This window comes from Hyperoodon ampullatus (genome assembly GCF_949752795.1).
Source record: "Hyperoodon ampullatus genome assembly, chromosome: 8".
Lineage (NCBI taxonomy): Eukaryota > Metazoa > Chordata > Mammalia > Artiodactyla > Ziphiidae > Hyperoodon > Hyperoodon ampullatus.
In genome coordinates, this window is record NC_136921.1 from 87924609 (window position 1) to 87942201 (window position 17593).

General features: G+C 39.6%; 1 protein-coding gene across 1 annotated transcript in view; it reads left to right on the forward strand.

The window, feature by feature from the left end:
• Positions 1-1669: 1669 nt before the first annotated feature.
• The window catches only part of MAP3K20 (mitogen-activated protein kinase kinase kinase 20), a gene marked incomplete at its 3' end in the record, with an annotated part of 157939 nt that continues 142015 nt past the window's right edge, over positions 1670-17593 (forward strand). Inside the window, exon 1 of the mRNA XM_079710341.1 lies at positions 1670-1843. Coding sequence (XP_079566467.1) covers positions 1685-1843 — 159 coding nt within the window. The 5' untranslated portion in view covers positions 1670-1684. The remainder of the gene's footprint in view (positions 1844-17593) is intronic.

Here is a 17593-nt window from a genome sequence, read left to right on the forward strand (position 1 = left end):
CTTCAGTGACCTGATGTTCCTAAAATGGGATGGCTAGTCAGCTGCACGTTAAGATCTCTGAGCTTACTGTGTACATCACTCTGCAAAGCTGCAAGTTGTTTAAGAAGAAATTTTGTCAATCTATATAGGTGCAAACTGCCTCCCTCCACCCTTCTCTTTGGAAAATAATCAAACTCCACAGAAAAATGGAAAGAGTAGTAAAACGCCCATATAACTTTCACCTAGATTCACCAGTTCTTACCATTTTGCTGCATTTGCTTCCTCCCTTTCTATACCCATTCACTTTTTTCGGAGGGTGAGGGGGAATTGAACCATTTTAAATTAAATTGGAGATATCATACTTTAATACATCACCCAGTATATCTTTCAAGAGCAAGGACATCCTTCTACAAAACCGAAATGCCATTATTTGCCATGGATAAAATAATATTATCTAATATATAGTTAATATTCAGGTTTCCCTAAAATCTTAATAACTTCTGTAGTTTTGGGGGGGAATCCAGAATCTAGTCAGTGATTATGCATTGCATTTAGTCATCATATTTAAGTCCTCTGTGTGCTGTAAGTTTTTCTGCTCTTTTTTTTTTTAACCTTTCATGACATTGACAATTATGAGGACCCCAGGGGAGTTGTTTTGTAGATGTCCTGTACATATGGATTCATCTTTTTGCTCCCTCATTTTAAGATTCTGATTTACAGTTTGGGAAGAATATGTATACAAACTTTTTTATCCATCTGCTTTTCATGCCGGTTCAAAATTTTAGACCTTCGTTTCTTCGTTTTTGTTTGTGTGTTTTTGTTTTGTTTTTCCTGCTAATCTATGGTTTGGTATAGTGTGTGAAGAATGACCCCTTACCTGGAGAATAGTAAAACTCCTTAGACTGCAGAAAATATCACTGTAATAATCTCTGGGAGAGGTAATCAGTTCCTCTGGAAACAAGCATAATATTTTTTTAAGAACATTCTTGGCAGAGTTCTCTGGATGACTTAATATATTTTGTAATCAAGGGTAAATTTTCTGCTCTTTAATTAAGTTCTGCTCCAGGATACAATCCAGGGAGCCACTTCTGCAAAACACTTGGCCAGATCTTCTCCCATCCCGAAGCTGACCGCTTGCTTTTGAAATCCCAACACTGAATGTGCATTCAGTTTGCAGCATCTGGGCCCTCCTGTGCCAGCATGCTCAGGTGCTTAGATTATGTATATTTTGTGTGAAGTGAGTACAACACGGGGAGATGGCGTGCCTCAGATGCCAGAAGAGCTGTGCAAGCCTGCTGCTGAGGGCATGCTTCCCATTTGTTGGGGCTTTGGGGTAGGAGACCTGGTGACACAGTAGCCTTTAGGCAGAGCTGCTTGGGATGTGCAGGAAGTGGTGCTGCAGGCTTTGTCGGTGGGGGGGTGGGAATCTGAGCCATTTCTCTGCGGACAGCTGTGTTTCAGAGTCTGGACAAGTTGCTGTTGAATTTTGCATGGGCTGCCAGGGTAAGTGTTTTCATGTTGATTTGCTTATACTCTTGCTTTTCTTCCTCCTAAGTCATCAGGCCCTTTCTGGAAGTGCTGCAGGACTTGTTATACATTAGCTAAAGTGGAATACAGAGGTTTCATTCTAATATGTTTCTAATCCAACTTTCTTTTCCTTTCCCTCTATAGATTTCGTGGAAGTATAATACTTTGTCATTATGAGATGTCGTCTCTCGGTACCTCCTTTGTGCAAATTAAGTTTGATGACTTGCAGTTTTTCGAAAACTGCGGTGGAGGAAGTTTTGGGAGTGTCTATCGAGCCAAATGGATATCACAGGACAAGGAGGTGGCTGTAAAGAAGCTACTCAAGATAGAGAAAGAGGTAAGGTCTTTTCCTGCTATCAGAAGTGGTCACGATAGCATTTACGTAAGCTTTTCAACCTAGAGTCAGAGGTCACAGGCTGCCAGGGACCTAGCAGAGCCTTTGGGGTTGATCCGTGAGGCCGTTTCCCAGTTTCCATTCTGGGAGCTCCATAAATAGCAATCAATGCCACGTGTGCTGGGGGTTGAATTTTACTAGGGGTCATCTGAACTGAGAGGATTTCTTTCCATGGCGTGAACGACCGAATGTTCTCTGAGCTCTCGTCCAGGGGAGGTGAGCTTTCAGGCCTTCCCAGGCTTCAGGCTTTTCCCTGGGTCAGCCAAGAGGGGTCAGTAAAGAGTAGTGTGTAAAGTTTGCGTCCCCTTTCCATTTTCTGTCCATTAATTTGTGGTCCTCAGAAGTTGTCTTTTGAAAAACAAAAAGCATTATTTTTCTACTGAAATATAAGCAATACCAGCTTCTTGCATTTCACCTCTACTTGAAGCACAAAGTGATGGACTTTGTTTAATAAAGATGCTAGACAGAGAGCTGGCCTAGTTGTAAAATGGGGAAAAGGTCTTAACTTTCAGAGTCTGGGGTGTGTGCTGGTCCTAGTCAAGCCCAAAACTTATACACAGGCCCTTTATCTTTCTTAGGAAAGTGACACATTATCCCCACATTCCGTTTGGTACCTAAACTCCACAATAAAGCTAGTTGTGGAGCTGACCTGCAGGGGCTCAGGGCATTGATAACTTTTAATAGTTACCCTCTGGAGTTTGCTTTGGTCATTTCTATTTATGTCCTGTTTTGGCTTATTATTGTTCTTTTCAGTATCTTTTTGAAGTGAACTTTTCCATAAATATCTTGAGTATATGTGCTGCCGAAGTGAGCACCATAAATATCTTTTAATCTCCCTGAATGATTTCATTTTTTTCATTAACTGCTGCCAGTGAACCATAGCAATTGATTGGAGATGGAAACCCAAATGGAAAGCACTATGTGGCATTTCATCCCAGCACTGCTGTGTGACTGTGTAATCACCATCTGTGTTTCCGATTGTTGAAGCCAAGTCAGAAGGACTAAGATATCTCTGCCTTGGGGTATCTGTAGGTTGTGGAAAGCATTAAGAAGTGATAGCTTTTAAAGCCAATGTGTGCCCCAAACCGAAGGGCACTATGTAGAAAAAGTTTCCTTCCCCTCATTTCTTGATCAACGAATTTTTTAAATAGTAGCCAAATAAGAAAACCATTTCTTACTCTGGACTTGAACCTAGTTTTTTTTAATCTAGTGAACTCTTAAGCCCTTTACAGGCAAGCATCATTGTACCCATTCTGTAGGTTGGGAAATAGAGCTTTGAGAAACATGTTAAGCTGCCCCAGTAGGGGCAGGTGAAATCCAGATCAGACCCCCTGTTCTCCAGTTTTTAACTCTGAAACCTCTAGTTGACCAGCTAAGAACAGAAAATAAACCAGTTCCATCAAATTTATATTCAAAGAAGTATATAAGGGGGGCCTCCCTGGTGGCGCAGTGGTTGAGAGTCCGCCTGCCGATGCAGGGGATACGGGTTCGTGCCCCGGTCTGGGAGGATCCCATATGCCGCGGAGCGGCTGGGCCCGTGAGCCATGGCTGCTGAGCCTGCGCATCCGGAGCCTGTGCTCCGCAACGGGAGAGGCCACAACAGTGAGAGGCCCGCATACCACAAAAAAAAAAAAAAAAAAAAAAAAAAAAAAAAAAAAAAAAAGAAGTATATAAGTATGCTAATATTTTTAAGCATCATGCAACTTCAGTACAGTGAACATGTTCTTGTGTGATTGTTGGATGTGAGAAAGACTTTATGAGACATGAAATAGATTTTGATAGGACGACAATAATTGCAACCCATTCACTCCACCTCCATCCATACCCAATACCTTTTTTCACTGTCTTTGACAAAGCCAGGAAAATGACATAGGAAAGCACAGGGGTGAAAACAGGAACTGGAAACTGCCAAATCCTGCTCTTGTGTAGATATTTAACCTGAGTATCGTTCAGAATTGGAGTTGATTACAGTAAACTGCAGGAGCATACCTCATAAACTTCTGAGTAGGAGAAACAGAAACTCAGTTTCAGCTTTGGAGCTTGATTTAATCAGTGACTGTCAGTGATAAAGAGACATGGTAAGTTATTGCAACGCATCCCCACACTTACTGACTTAACATGCGTTTAAGATGTAAATAATTTTGGCTAGGGGTTGGCAGTTATTGGAAGGAAATATGCATTTCTTATGTAAATGTTTGTTATACTTTATGAACTATGTATTGCCTTGGCGGCTAGATGTTTTCTCAGTGAAAAGATAAAGGTAATAAGCTCTGGATTTTTTCCAGTTTATAGATTCAGTCCTGTGTCACTTGGTCATTTTTGCCAATGAATTTTAGAAGTGATGGAACATTTACTAATATGTTTGTAGCTCGCTCATGGAACTCTTTAAGAATGACCTAATATCTGATTAAATATATGTTTTGTGAAAGGTGGAGAAAATGTATTCAAAACTCTAACTCTGCTTATGTGAGAGTATAGAGGAATGCTATTTATTTTTGCTTTATTCGTAGACCTCTAGTTTAGTGAGTATATGTTACTTTTCTGATTTAGAAAAAAAGAAAGAAAAATGGCATTTACTTAAAATCTTGGTAGTTCTTTAAAACTTAATTTTTTTAATATTCATCCATTTGTTTTATTTTTTAGATTCCACATATAAGTGATAGCAACAGTATTTGATTTCTCTGACTTATTTCACTAGGCATAATACCCTCTAGGACCATCCATGTTGTTGCAAATGGCAAAATTTTCATTCTTTTTTATGGCTGAGTAGTATTCCATTGTGTACATATACCACATCTTCTTTATCCATTCATCTGTTGATGGACACTTAGGTTGCTTCCATATCTTGTAAAACTTCATTTTTAAAAAACTTTTACACCTAGTGAAAAACTACAAGGGTAGTACTATGAACTCTAGCATATCCTTCCCCTAGAATCATAACTAATTAACATTTTGCAACATTTGCTTTCTCTTTATATATTATTTATATATATTCATACATATTTTAGTTTTACTGAACATGAGAGTAAATTGCAGATGCTATGTTCCTTCATCCCTAAATACTTTAGCTTCTCCCAAGAACACAACTGTAATACAACTATCAAAACTTTTACCTATTGTACGAGTCTATTTTCAAGTTTTGCCAACTGTACCAGTAAAGGCTTTTTATGGCATTTTTTTCCCCCAACCCAGGTTCCAGTCCAGGATCACATACTTCAGGGGGGTCCCAACCTCCAGGATCTAATGCCTGATGGTCTGAGGTGGAGCTGATATAATAATAATAGAAATAAAGTGACAATAAACGTAGTGCGCTTGAATCATCCCGAAACCACCCCCCACCACTCCCCCCCACCCCCAGTCTGTGGAAAAATTGTCTTCCACGAAACTGGTCCCTGGTGCCAGAAAGGTTGGGGACCGCTGACATACTGTATTTAGTGATATATCTACTTAGTCTGTTTTAATCTGTAACAGTTTCTCTGCCTTTCTTTGTCTTTTACACTTTGACATTTTTGAAGTGTGCTGGAAAGTTTTGTAGAATGTCCCTCATTTGGACTTTATCTGATTTTCCCTCCCTCTTGCCTAGTTTAAAGTTATGTAGTTTTGGGGGCTTCCCTGGTGGCGCAGTGGTTGAGAGTCCGCCTGCCGATGCAGGGGACACAGGTTCGTGCCCCAGTCCGGGAAGATCCCACATGCCGCGGAGCTGCTGGGCCCGTGAGCCGTGGCCGCTGAGCCTGCGTGTCCAGAGCCTGTGCTCCGCAACAGGAGAGGCCACAACAGCGAGAGGCCCGTGTATGCAAAAAAAAAAAAACAAAGTTATGTAGTTTTGGTAGGAATGTTATATAGCATATGTGCCCCTGGCGTGTCTTAATGGAAGACCTCCAATGTCAGTTTGTCCCATTATAGGTGATATTAATTTTGAACCCTTGATTAAGAGGGACTCACTCAATAGCTCCCCAGTAAAATACCTGTTTTCTCTTTGTAATTAATAATTAAGCTATTGGTAGATACTTTGAGGTTATGTAAATATCTTCCCTCAACAAACACTACCCAATGTTTTTAGCATCCATTGATGATTCTTGTTCTAATCAAATATTATTGTGACAGTTACTGTGTAGAAAGCAAAAGGTTCTAGCATAAATGAGAGCCTTTCTTCCTTGTTTCCTTACTTTTCACTTATTCATTCATTCATTTATTTATTGCTTCATTGTAGACTTACAGATTCTTTTTCAAATTCAAAATGTTATAGTTCATTACTATCGTTATTCACTTTCATGCTTAAATTTTTCCTGATTTGGCAAGTAGGAGTCCCTTAAATTTGGCTCCTACATCTTTTTGATACTTCATCATTTTTTTAGCCTTTTCATACTCCCTGGCACAAAAAGATGTTCCAGTCTCAGTTAGTTCCATTCCTGGAGTCAAGTATTTCTTCAGGAAGCCCTGATTCAGGGTACCTGATTTGGGAGTATGATATTTAGAAACCAAGATTTGGGCACTAGGTTTGCTTATTGTAGACTCTTTTAAAAAGAGCCTTTGTTCTTCTGGGAGAAAGAATGGTTATAGATAAATTTTATTTATGGGAGCATTTAATTAAAATTTTAATATCATATATCTGGATAGCTATGATCTGTGATACACTCCTGTTAGAAATGTAAATTGATACATGTTTTGGAGAAGAGTTTAGCAAAATATATCAAAAATATTAAAATGTTTCCTTCCTTTGAGCCAGAAATTTTACTTCTAGGACTTTATCCTAAGGAAATAATCAGAGATATGCAGGAAGAAGAATATAATAGGTTGCTTATCTCAAATAAATAATGAATAATTAGAAACAACTCAAGTGTCCTACAACAAATTATCTTTTAAATTATGCTACATCTTACCACCCTCCCAAAAAAGTAAATGTGAAAGTTGACGGTTGTGTTAATTAACTTGATCTTGGGAATCCTTTCACAATATACATATGTGTATTGACATCATCATGTTGTATACTTTAAATATATTACAATTCTACTTGTCAATTATACGTCAATAAAGATGAAAAAATTATGCTCCGTCTATATAATGGAATTCCATTGCATTTGGAAGAATACTTAAAGAGCTAGGAAAATGCTCATAATATATTGCTAAGTGGTAAAAAAGTTACAAAATAAGGTATATAATATCATCCCAGGTGTCTGTGTGGTGTTTTTCTTTTTCTTACACTTTCCGTTGTTTTTCATATTTTTCTATGATGATCTCATATTTCTTTTTTAAGAACATAACACTTTATTAATAAAATTTTCAAACATGAAGAAAAGTTGAAAGTGTAAAAATGAACATATGTATGTCTGCCATCTAGGATCTGTATTAACATAAATACTTGCTTTATCACATGTATGTCTATGTATTCTTCCATCCATCAATCCATTTTGATGCATTGCAAGATAAATTGCAGGTGTCAATAGCTTCCCCTTAAATACTTCAGCATGCATATCATTACCAGAGTTCATTATGTGTTTGCAGTTCTGTTTTCTTTTAAGGTAAAATTTACATACAATGAAATACACGTATCACTAAGTTTTGACAAATGTAAACACAGTGTAACCCATATATTTACAGGAAAAAAACTCAAAAAAAAATCATAGCTCTGACAACCTTTGTCACTTTCTAAGGATGTTCAAGTGAATTAAGTTTTATAAACCTCTTTAGTATGTCACAAATCACAATTTTTCAGTCTCAATATGTGCTTTCAAAATGTTTGATGTTTACTTCTACATTGCTTTCTCATAGCAGTGCTACAGGTTTTTCAGTGGGAATTTAGCTTGTTTTTGTTGGTTGCAGATTTACTTACAGAGCACTATTTAGTTTTGTTACAAAAAAAACTTTTCAACAGGAAAAAATAATATGGTCTTAAGGGCATATACCGAAGGTAAGAAAAGGAGCCATTATTGTATCTTTTTGGTAAATTCCAGATGAGCTGAGATCAAACCAAACTGTTTAGGCAGAAATTGAAGCAGGGAGTGGCAAGGGCAGAGGGAGACACTGTGGATCCCAGTGTCCTCTTTCCAACCACGTACCCAGAGGAGAGCAGTCCCCACACGAGTGGTTCATCAGCTTCACAGCGTGAACCAGGCATGTCTGTACCTGGTACTTTTTTCTGTCGGAGAGATGGAAATCTGCAATCATTTGTGTTAACTTGAAATCTGTTGATATTTAATGATAGTAGGAAACCGGATTTAAGTATGAGATATGAAGGAAACATGATTCCTTTTTATTTCCCCAAAAGAATGAAAAGGAAGCAGAATCCTCAAAAGGTGAAATATGAGGCCCTTTCTTCAATTGCCTTGACTTCTGCAAGGCCCCACTCCCTTTTTTTTTTTTTTTTGGTGATATGTAGGCCTCTCACTGCTGTGGCCTGTCCCGTTGCGGAGCACAGGCTCCGGACGCGCAGGCTTAGCGGCCATGGCTCACGGGCCCAGCCGCTCCACTGCATATGGGATCTTCCCAGACCGGGGCACGAACCCATGTCCCCTGCATCGGCAGGTGGACTCTTCAACCACTGCGCCACCAGGGAAGTCCCCGCTTCCTTTATTTAAAAAAAAATATTTTTTCCTACCAAATTTGATTGTTGTAGAAATGTTGAAAGCCAGATAAATTCAAGTTTCAAAACTTTCCCACAGTATAAATATTTATAGGTAAAGAGAGAAGATCAAAATATCAAAACCGATCGTAAGAACAGGAACTCTCAGTAACTTTTTATATAAAGGGGGAGATACCTGTGTGAGATAGAAAATACAATCTTGAAATTGACACAGAACTCAAAACTAAAAATAAGAGCTTTTATTATACAGACTTTATCAACATGGTAGTAATTAGTGCTTCACTAGAAGACTAGTTAATGTTGTCATTTTATTAACCCTTGAGAGACCCTTTTTCCTCTTCTTTGCGGTTCTATAGCTGACTTTTTATTAATGAATTATCGCCTTTGCTTTAACTGTAGGAATGTGAGTTATTATTTAAGATAACCCCATGCAGAATTTTTCTGTCCGCAATCAGAATTTACCCATTCTGCAGTCTATCCTTTTAGGTCAGTGGTTCTCAAAGTGTGGCCCCTGGACCAGTAGCATCAAGCATCACTTGGAAATTTGTTAGAAATGCAAATTCTTGGGCCTCACCCCACCCCTACTGAGTCGGAAACTCTGGGATGTGGGGCTTGGCAATCTGTGCTGTAACAGGCTTCCCAGGTGTTTCTGGTGCTCACTGGAGCTTTAGGTTGTACCTAGCCAATCATGTCAAATATAGACGATCAGTATGTTGACTCCAGTTTGGAATTTCAGGTACTTAGTGAAACCGATAGTGGAGAGATTGTTGTTGTTAGAGGCTTTTGAGACCCTTAAATTCACCATGCTCAGGTGACCACCTGTGCGCAGGCCCTGCTTGGCAATGTCATTGGGCATAATGAACTCAAGGCAGACTTAGGAATGGCCGACAGACGGGAAACCTCAGGCAGATGCCCTAAGATTCCAAACCTTTTCCACTGGGGTTCTCACCTGACTTTCCAGCTTTGTCTTTCATTTTCTGACCTGAAACTACCTTCCCTTCTCCCCGCCTCCCCAGCCGGGTCCAGCTGTTCTTCCATCCTGCTTTCCCATTTCTGTAACCTTGTCCGCATTCTTTCCTTCACCTGTAATACCTTTGTTCTCTGCCTGAGCAGGTCCTACTCATTGTTCAGCTTTAATTTCTTCCTTCTCTGTGAAACGTTCTCAGATCACACAAGCATAATCTTTCTCTTTTTCTTTTGAATTTATACCAGTTAGCACCCATACAACTAATTTGACATGTGATTAAAACTGCCTTGTGGCTCTAGAATTACTGCAAGGGAAAGCCACTTAACTTTTCACATGAACATGCGTCTTCTCATCCGAAAAGTGGGGCTAATAACAGTACCTCCATCACAGGGTTGTCGAGAGGATTAGAGAACTTAACACGTATAAAATATCTGGAAGAGTGCTTGACACAGAGGAAGACTTGGGTGACTGTTAACTGTCAGTTATATCTTCACAACCATGCTCTAAAGTCAGGATAGCAGATAAGTGTCATGTTTTGTGAAAACTTCAATTTGTTGGTTCCTAGAACCTATGTTGAGAAGGGGTCAGAGGCCACATTTACAGCCTGCAGGAAAAATCCATGGCAAGGCTCAGCATGAATGCAGAAGGGCAAGCATGTATACGCAAGTGTATGCAGCATCCCTGGTGAGAACTCTCTTGAGGGCAAGAACAGCCATTAGCCATTGCCTTTGTTGCTGATGCTGTCACCATCTTGGTCATCACTGTACCAAGTACAACTGTGAGCTGATCACTTGGTTAGGGGCTTTCCATCCTTGCCCTCTTCCTCTTCACAGTTGTGTTACAAGATTATAATCTCCATTTGATGGCTCAGAAATTAAGGCTCAGAGAGTTTAAGTAACCTGGCATTATAAACAGCACCCTTCTTACCTGTCTCACAGCACCTAGCACTGTGCCTTGCTCAGAGTCAAGTATTTGTTTTTGGGATCATGTCGCTGTAGATGTCCCTCTCATTCTCATCCAGGAAAGATAGCCTGTATGGATGTATCTACATTTTCTTCATTTACTCTCTTTGAGCTATGAAGAGGATAGAGCACATCTGTCTTCACTGTGTCAACTGTGTCACTGTACCACTTGCATTCAGCTACATAGAGGCTTCCCTGGTGGCGAAGTGGTTAAGAATCCACCTGCCAATGCAGGGGACACGGGTTCGAGCCCTGATCCAGGAAGATCCCACATGCCGTGGAGCAACTAAGCCTGTGCACCACAACTACTGAGCCTGTGTTCTAGAGCCTGCGAGCCATAACTGCTGAGCCTGCGTGCCACAACTGCTGAGCCTGCGTGCCACAACTACTGAAACCCGCGTGCCTAGAGCCCCTGCTCTGCAACAAAGAGAAGCCACCGCAATGAGAAACCCGTGCACCACAACAAAGAGTAGCCCCCGCTCACCACAGCTAGAGAAAGCCCGCATGCAGCAGGGAAGACCCAACGCAGCCAAAAATAAATAAAATAATTAAAAAAAAATACTACAGCTACATAGTACTCTTAGTTATTGGTTTGATTTTTATAAATTTCTTTGCTTTTGTACCTTTTTTAGACTGGCATGCCATTTCCACTTAAGGGATTTTAAGCATTTTGCTATGCCCTGCTTTGATTTTGTACTACATACATAAATCATCACTTTGAATTAGAGAATAAGCAGTTTAAAATAATGAAATAATGGATCATTTTATTTGATCATTAATGTAGTCACCACTCCAAAGGTATATATATAAAACAGCTATCCATCACTCAGCTCTTTTCTATGAGACATTTCTGTTACTGCGAGCTTATAAGACACCCCAAAGTGAACTGCTATAAAGAGATAGAAAAAATTGGACAGGGACTTCCTTGGTGACGCAGTGGTTGAGAATCCGCCTGCCAGTGCAGGGGACACAGGTTTGAACCCTGGTCCGGGAAGATCCCACATGCCCGTGTGCCACAACTACTGAAGCCCATGCGCCTAGAGCCCGTGCTCCACACCAAGAGAAGCCACTGCAATGAGAAGCCTGCACACCACAACGAAGAGTAGCCCCTGCTCGCCGCAACTAGAGAAAGCCCACGTGCAGCAATGAAGACCCAATGCAGTCAAAAATAAATAAACAAATAATTTAAAAAAGAAAATTGGACACATGTTGAACAGATATGTAAATTACACTAGTAAACGTATACTACTGATATATCTGAAGGTAACACAAACCTTGTGGAGAGGTAACCTTACACTGAAGAAAAGCTATAGGAATGGCTTCCCCTGGGACCAAGAGGAATTTAGAAAATTACCTGAATTATAAAAAATTTTCTTATCATGTTATGTGAAGTGCAGTTACATTAAGACAAACATCGTTCTAGGATATTTTCAGATCACTTATGTGACTGTAAAAGTTTTATTTTCAAGAAAAAGCCCCTATCCTTCTTATTTTTGCTTCTCAGTCATTAAAAATTTTTTTAATCCTTTCAAAACTTTGTTAGATTACATATTTACTTGCATGTGGAGGTTTTTTCAATTTGCTATGTGTAACATTACATATTACAACAGTTATTTCAGCTTTTCACTAAAGTTATTATTGATCTCAGTATATTAGGCAATAAACATTTCAGTTAGTTAATAATTTTTTTCCAGCCATCCTCTAAATATTGTGCTGAAATCAAACCAATGAATGTATTCCAGTAAAGCTGTTATATCCTGACTAACTGGTGTTATACAAAGCTAGGCTCTTGCTGCTAGAAGAAAAATAGTACGAAGCACGAATTGGATTTTTGAGAAACACAAAGCCTAATATAGAGAGAACAATTAAAAAACTGAAAAATTGGAGGAGAGGAAGAGCTACCTGTGAGTATTTCAGAGAGTTTTAAAGTAGATATGATTAATTCTCTGTCTTCAGAATAGAATTATGTCACTTGGGTATTAAAAAGGTATGTAGAATTTTCTTCTCTGCTTTCTAGTGAGGACAGGAAGTCACTCTCATGAAAGTACTTAAGACTTTTTAAGTACTTAAGAGACCATCTTATCAATTTTTTTTTCACTGATGCTTGATTCCTGCTCCTGGTTAGGACAACCAGTTTCTGTTTGAAGGCTGCCATTGATGACATGTGAGTTGCAGGCTGTTCAATTTTGCAACAGTTTAATTCTTAGAAAGTTCTTTATAATGTAACTTCCAGCCATAGATACTGGTCTCTTTTTCTGGGGCCATACAGAACAAATCTTACCCTCTTCCTTCCATATGTCTGCTTCTTGAACACAAGATTTGTATCTGATTGATCTTTTTTTCTAAGCTCTGCATTGTACCCAGCCCACCATAAGCAATCAATAAATGCATAGGGAGTAAATAAAATAATAAACCTAGCAATCATATCTCAACTTTCTCTTCTTTTGCAAGATTTTCCAGGAAGGTTTTGTTCTTCCTGAATCTACAGAAAAGAACAGCCTGCATTCCTAGCCTACTTCATTCCTAGCCTTTTCTTCTCCATATTTGGCTGATCTTTTGAGCTCTTAACAAATTAGTTTGTCTTTGAATGAAAGGTTCTGTTCTGTGGCTGTTAGGCAGGATTTTCCTGGCCATGGTTCTTATCTGGTTTGTTTTTTTAACATGTTTCCAAGAAAGGAATCCAAGATGCTTTTTCTTAGCAGTGTTAATATCTGATGTTCATGATTCATGACCTGAGAAAAATTAAGGTGTCCTAAATGAAATGAGACCGTTGGAGTGTTAATGACTTGAAAATATGACTTCTACCCCTGATACTATTCTTTAGGAGAATAGCACTTGGTAAAATTAGCTACATTACAGCAGATACACTGTTAAGGATGGAAATGTCTGGTGAGTGTTTGTGCAGGCTCTGCTCAAGAAGGAGGGGACTACATGGCCGATCTGCTTTTGAAGACAGATTATATTAAGCAATTAATGAACAAAATCCATTTAACTCACTACATTTTAAAAACATGCAGAATAGTGCATTCTTTAGTGGGAAACAATTGCTTCTGTTATTGGAACTATAGTCGTAGAGCCTATCTTAAGTATGTTTTCATTTTATTTTAATCATTGGATGGGTATTTTAAAATACAATACATAGTTTGGTTAACATCTAAACTAACTTCTCCTAAACTAATTAGCTGCTGACCAAATCTTTAAAGTTGTGAAAGTGGAGAACTTTTTTCCCTTAAAAATCTCAGGATAGGGACTTCCCTGGTGACGCAGTGGTTAAGACTCCGATCTCCCAATGCAGGGGACCCAGGTTCAATCCCTGTTCGGGGAATTGGATCCCGCGTGCATGCGGCAACTAAGAGTTCACATGCCACAACTAGGGAGCCGGCAAGCTGCAACTAAGGATCTGGCAAGCCACAACTAGGGAGCCCACCGGCTGCAACTAAGGAGCCCGTGAGCTGCAACTAAGGAACATACATGTTGCAACTAAGGAGCCCGCCTGCCGCAACTAAGACCGGGTGCAACCAAATAAATTTAAAAAAACCCACACAACTCAGGATAGTTTCTTAACCTCAAAATAAGGCCTCTAAGTGTAACCTACATTCTTCTTTGGGAAAAACTTGGGAACTGTGGCTAAGGCCAGGATACTGGTCTCAGAACAGGGAGGATATGTGGGAAATTCTGATTCCAGTTAGACTTACTGTAAGTGCAGATCAGACCAAGAACAGATCTAGTAAGAGATCAAGACATTAATATTAACTGGATTTGGGGGTGTGGAGCATTAAAAATTTATACTCTGCCTTTTTTCAAAAACTATTTAAGATTATTAGCAGGTAGAATAAGCATGTTTTTGAGATTCCAAGGAAGACCCTCTATACCCCCCAGATCTCCCAGACCTGAATGTAGGGTAAGGAAATATAAACAAATTAACATTTCCTGAGTTCCTGTTATTGACAGCCTCTATTCCAAGCCATTTACATATATTCTCTATTTAATCCTATTGCTAATGCCTCAAATTTTAGCATTGTAATTTCATTCTTTAAGATTGTTTACCCTAATAAAACTGCAAATACCACTGAGAAAAGAAACATGTTAGTAACACCTCAGAGTAAATGACATATGTGATTTTTTTTTCCTGGGACATACCTTTCTAGGTGGGCAGATGCACAATTGATGCTGTAGGAGACTATGACCTACACAGATTAGTAGGAAATCTCCTTTTCTGTATTCTGTCATCCAAAAAATATTGGATATTTATTACATGCCAGGCACTCTTCTAGATACTGGAGCCACATCAGTAATAAAATAAATAAACAAAAAAATTTAAAAAAAATAGACAAAATTCATGTCCTTATAGAACTTTACCTTCAAATGTGGGAAATGAAACAACTAACTAAACGGTATATTAAAACATTACAAAGACCCTTATGCCTCGTAAATATGGGCTGAACTTAGTGACTCACTTCCAAAAATTAGAGTATAGAAAAGAAAAAATTAGTAACTTTACAATCGACAAAGCTGGCAAACACTACCTTAACCAAGTGACATGGGTTAATATCGTTAGTGTTAAGCTGTGCTGCTAGTCCATAACCCCAATATGATGTGATGAGAAAACCACTTCATCTCTGTGATCCTCTTCCCCCCAAACCCATAACCCCATTCTAGTCATGAGGAAAATATCAGATAAACCCAAAATGATGGACATTCTACAAAATACCTGGCCAGTGCTCCTCAAGGTTATTAAGGTCTTGAGAAACAAAGAAAGACTGAGAAACTGTCACAGTCCAGAAGAGATTGAGGCATGATGACCAAACATAATGTAGTATCTTGCACTGGATTCTAGAACAGAAAAAAAAAAGACATAGGTGTTAAAAATGGTGAAATCCAGATAAAGTCTGGAGTTTAGTTAATAGTAATGTACCAATAATGGTTTTTTAGTTCTGATACATGTACCCTGGTGATGCAATATGTTAAAATTAAGGGAAGCAGGGTGAGAGGAATGATCTGCATTATCTTTCCAACTTTTCTGTAAATCTAAAATTATTCCAAAATAAAAAGTTTATATTAAAAAAGTGAGGAAAGGGGCTTCCCTGGTGGTGCAGTGGTTGAGAGTCCGCCTGCTGATGCAGGGGACACGGGTTCGTGCCCCGGTCCGGGAAGATCCCACATGCCGCGGGGCGGCTGGGCCCGTGAGCCATGGCCGCTGAGCCTGCGCGTCCGGAGCCTGTGCTCCGCAATGGGAGAGGCCACAACAGTGAGAGGCCCGCGTACCGCAAAAAAAAAAAAAAAGAGGAAAAACAAAGAACAGAGTACAGGGCATCAGGAGCGCCAGTATGGGGCTAGTCTTGCCAGTTTACATGGGCTGATCTAGGTAGGCCTCGTTGAGAAGGTGGTATTTGAGTAAATGCCTGGAGTAAGCGATGGAGCCATCTGCTTACACGGGGGTGAAACAGTCCACGCAGAGGGAACGTGCAGATGCCAGGTGGGAGCATGCCTGGTGTGTTGGGGAAGAGCAGGGAGGCCGTTGTGGCTGGAGTGGAGTGAGTGAAGCGGGGGAAGAGACAGGAGATGGGGCCAGAGAGGCAACAAGGGCAAATGGGATAGGGCCTGTAGGCAATTGTAAGAGCTTCTGATTTAAATCAGGAGGAAATGGTGAGCAGTTCAATGCTTTGGAGTAGAGAAGTGAAATGACTTATGTTTTTTTTTAATATGACTACTCTGGTCACTCTGCTGAGAAAAGAGCATATGGGGCAGGGGCAGAAAGACCAGTTAAATTATAATCCAGACAAAGAGATGTTTGTGGCTAGGCCCCGGAAGGTTGCACTGGTGGCAGTCAGAAGCGGTTGAAGTTGGGGTGTATTTTATTTTATTTTATTTTTTTTTTTTTTATTTATTTTTTTGCGGTACGCGGGCCTCTCACGTACGTAGAGGCTGTGGCCTCTCCCGTTGCAGAGCACAGGCTCAGCGGCCATGGCTCACGGGCCCAGCCGCTCCGCGGCATGTGGGATCCTCGCGGACCGGGGCACGAACCCGTGTCCCCTGCACTGGCAGGCGGACTCTCAACCACTGCGCCACCAGGGAAGCCCCATGGGGTATATTTTCAAGATAGATCTAACCAGATTTGCTCACTGGACGTGCTGTGCGAAAGTAGAGTCAAGGAAGTCTCAAAGGTTTTGCGCTGAGGACGTGGAAGCATGTATCTGCCATCACGGGAGAGGGGGAAATCACGGGTGGAGCAGGTTTGTGAGAGCAGATCACGAGTTCAGTTCTGATACAGGCAATGAACCAAGGAAGGAATTAGCCATCTAAACAATACCATCTACAATGCAACGAAAATATGCAATAATTGGAAAGAACCCAAATGTCCATCACCAGATGCATGGATAAACAAGATATGGTGTATGTATGCAATTAAATAGTATTCATTCCTTTAAAAGGAGTGTAATTCTTATACATGCTACAACGTGGATGAATCGTGAAAACATTATGCTTAGAGAAATAAGCGAAACACAAAAGGACAAATATTGTATGATTTTACTTATATGAGATACCTAAAATAGGCAAATTCAGGTACAGAAAGTAGAATAGTGATTACTAGGGGCTGTGGGGAATGGGGAATTGTTTAATTGGTATAAAGTTTCTGTTTGGGATGGTGAACAAATTCTGGAAATAGATTAGTGGTGATGGTTGCACAACAGTGTGAATGCATTTAATACATTGTACACTTAAAATGGTTAAAATGGTAAGTTATGTATTATGTAGCACAGCTAAAATATAAAGTTCTATTTCAGAAAAAAATGAAATGCTGAGGGATACATTGAACAAAAGAATTGTGCAGTATCTTTACACTGAAAACTATAAAACATTGCTGAGAGAAATGAAAGAAGACATAATAAATGGTATGCTATGTTTAGCATACCAAAAGATATGCTATGTTTATAGGTCAGAATATATGTCAAGATGTCAGTTCTCCTGAAATTGATTTATATATTCAATACAATCACAACCTACAGCCAGCTTTTGGTAGAAATTGATAAGCAGATCATAAAACATATATGGAAATGTTTAGGACCTGGAATAGCCAAAAGAATTTTGGAAAAGAGAGCAATGTTGGAGAACTTACGCTACTGCCTTATATGAGTACTTACTATAAAGCTACAGTTTTCCACATTGTGTGGTGTCAAGATGTA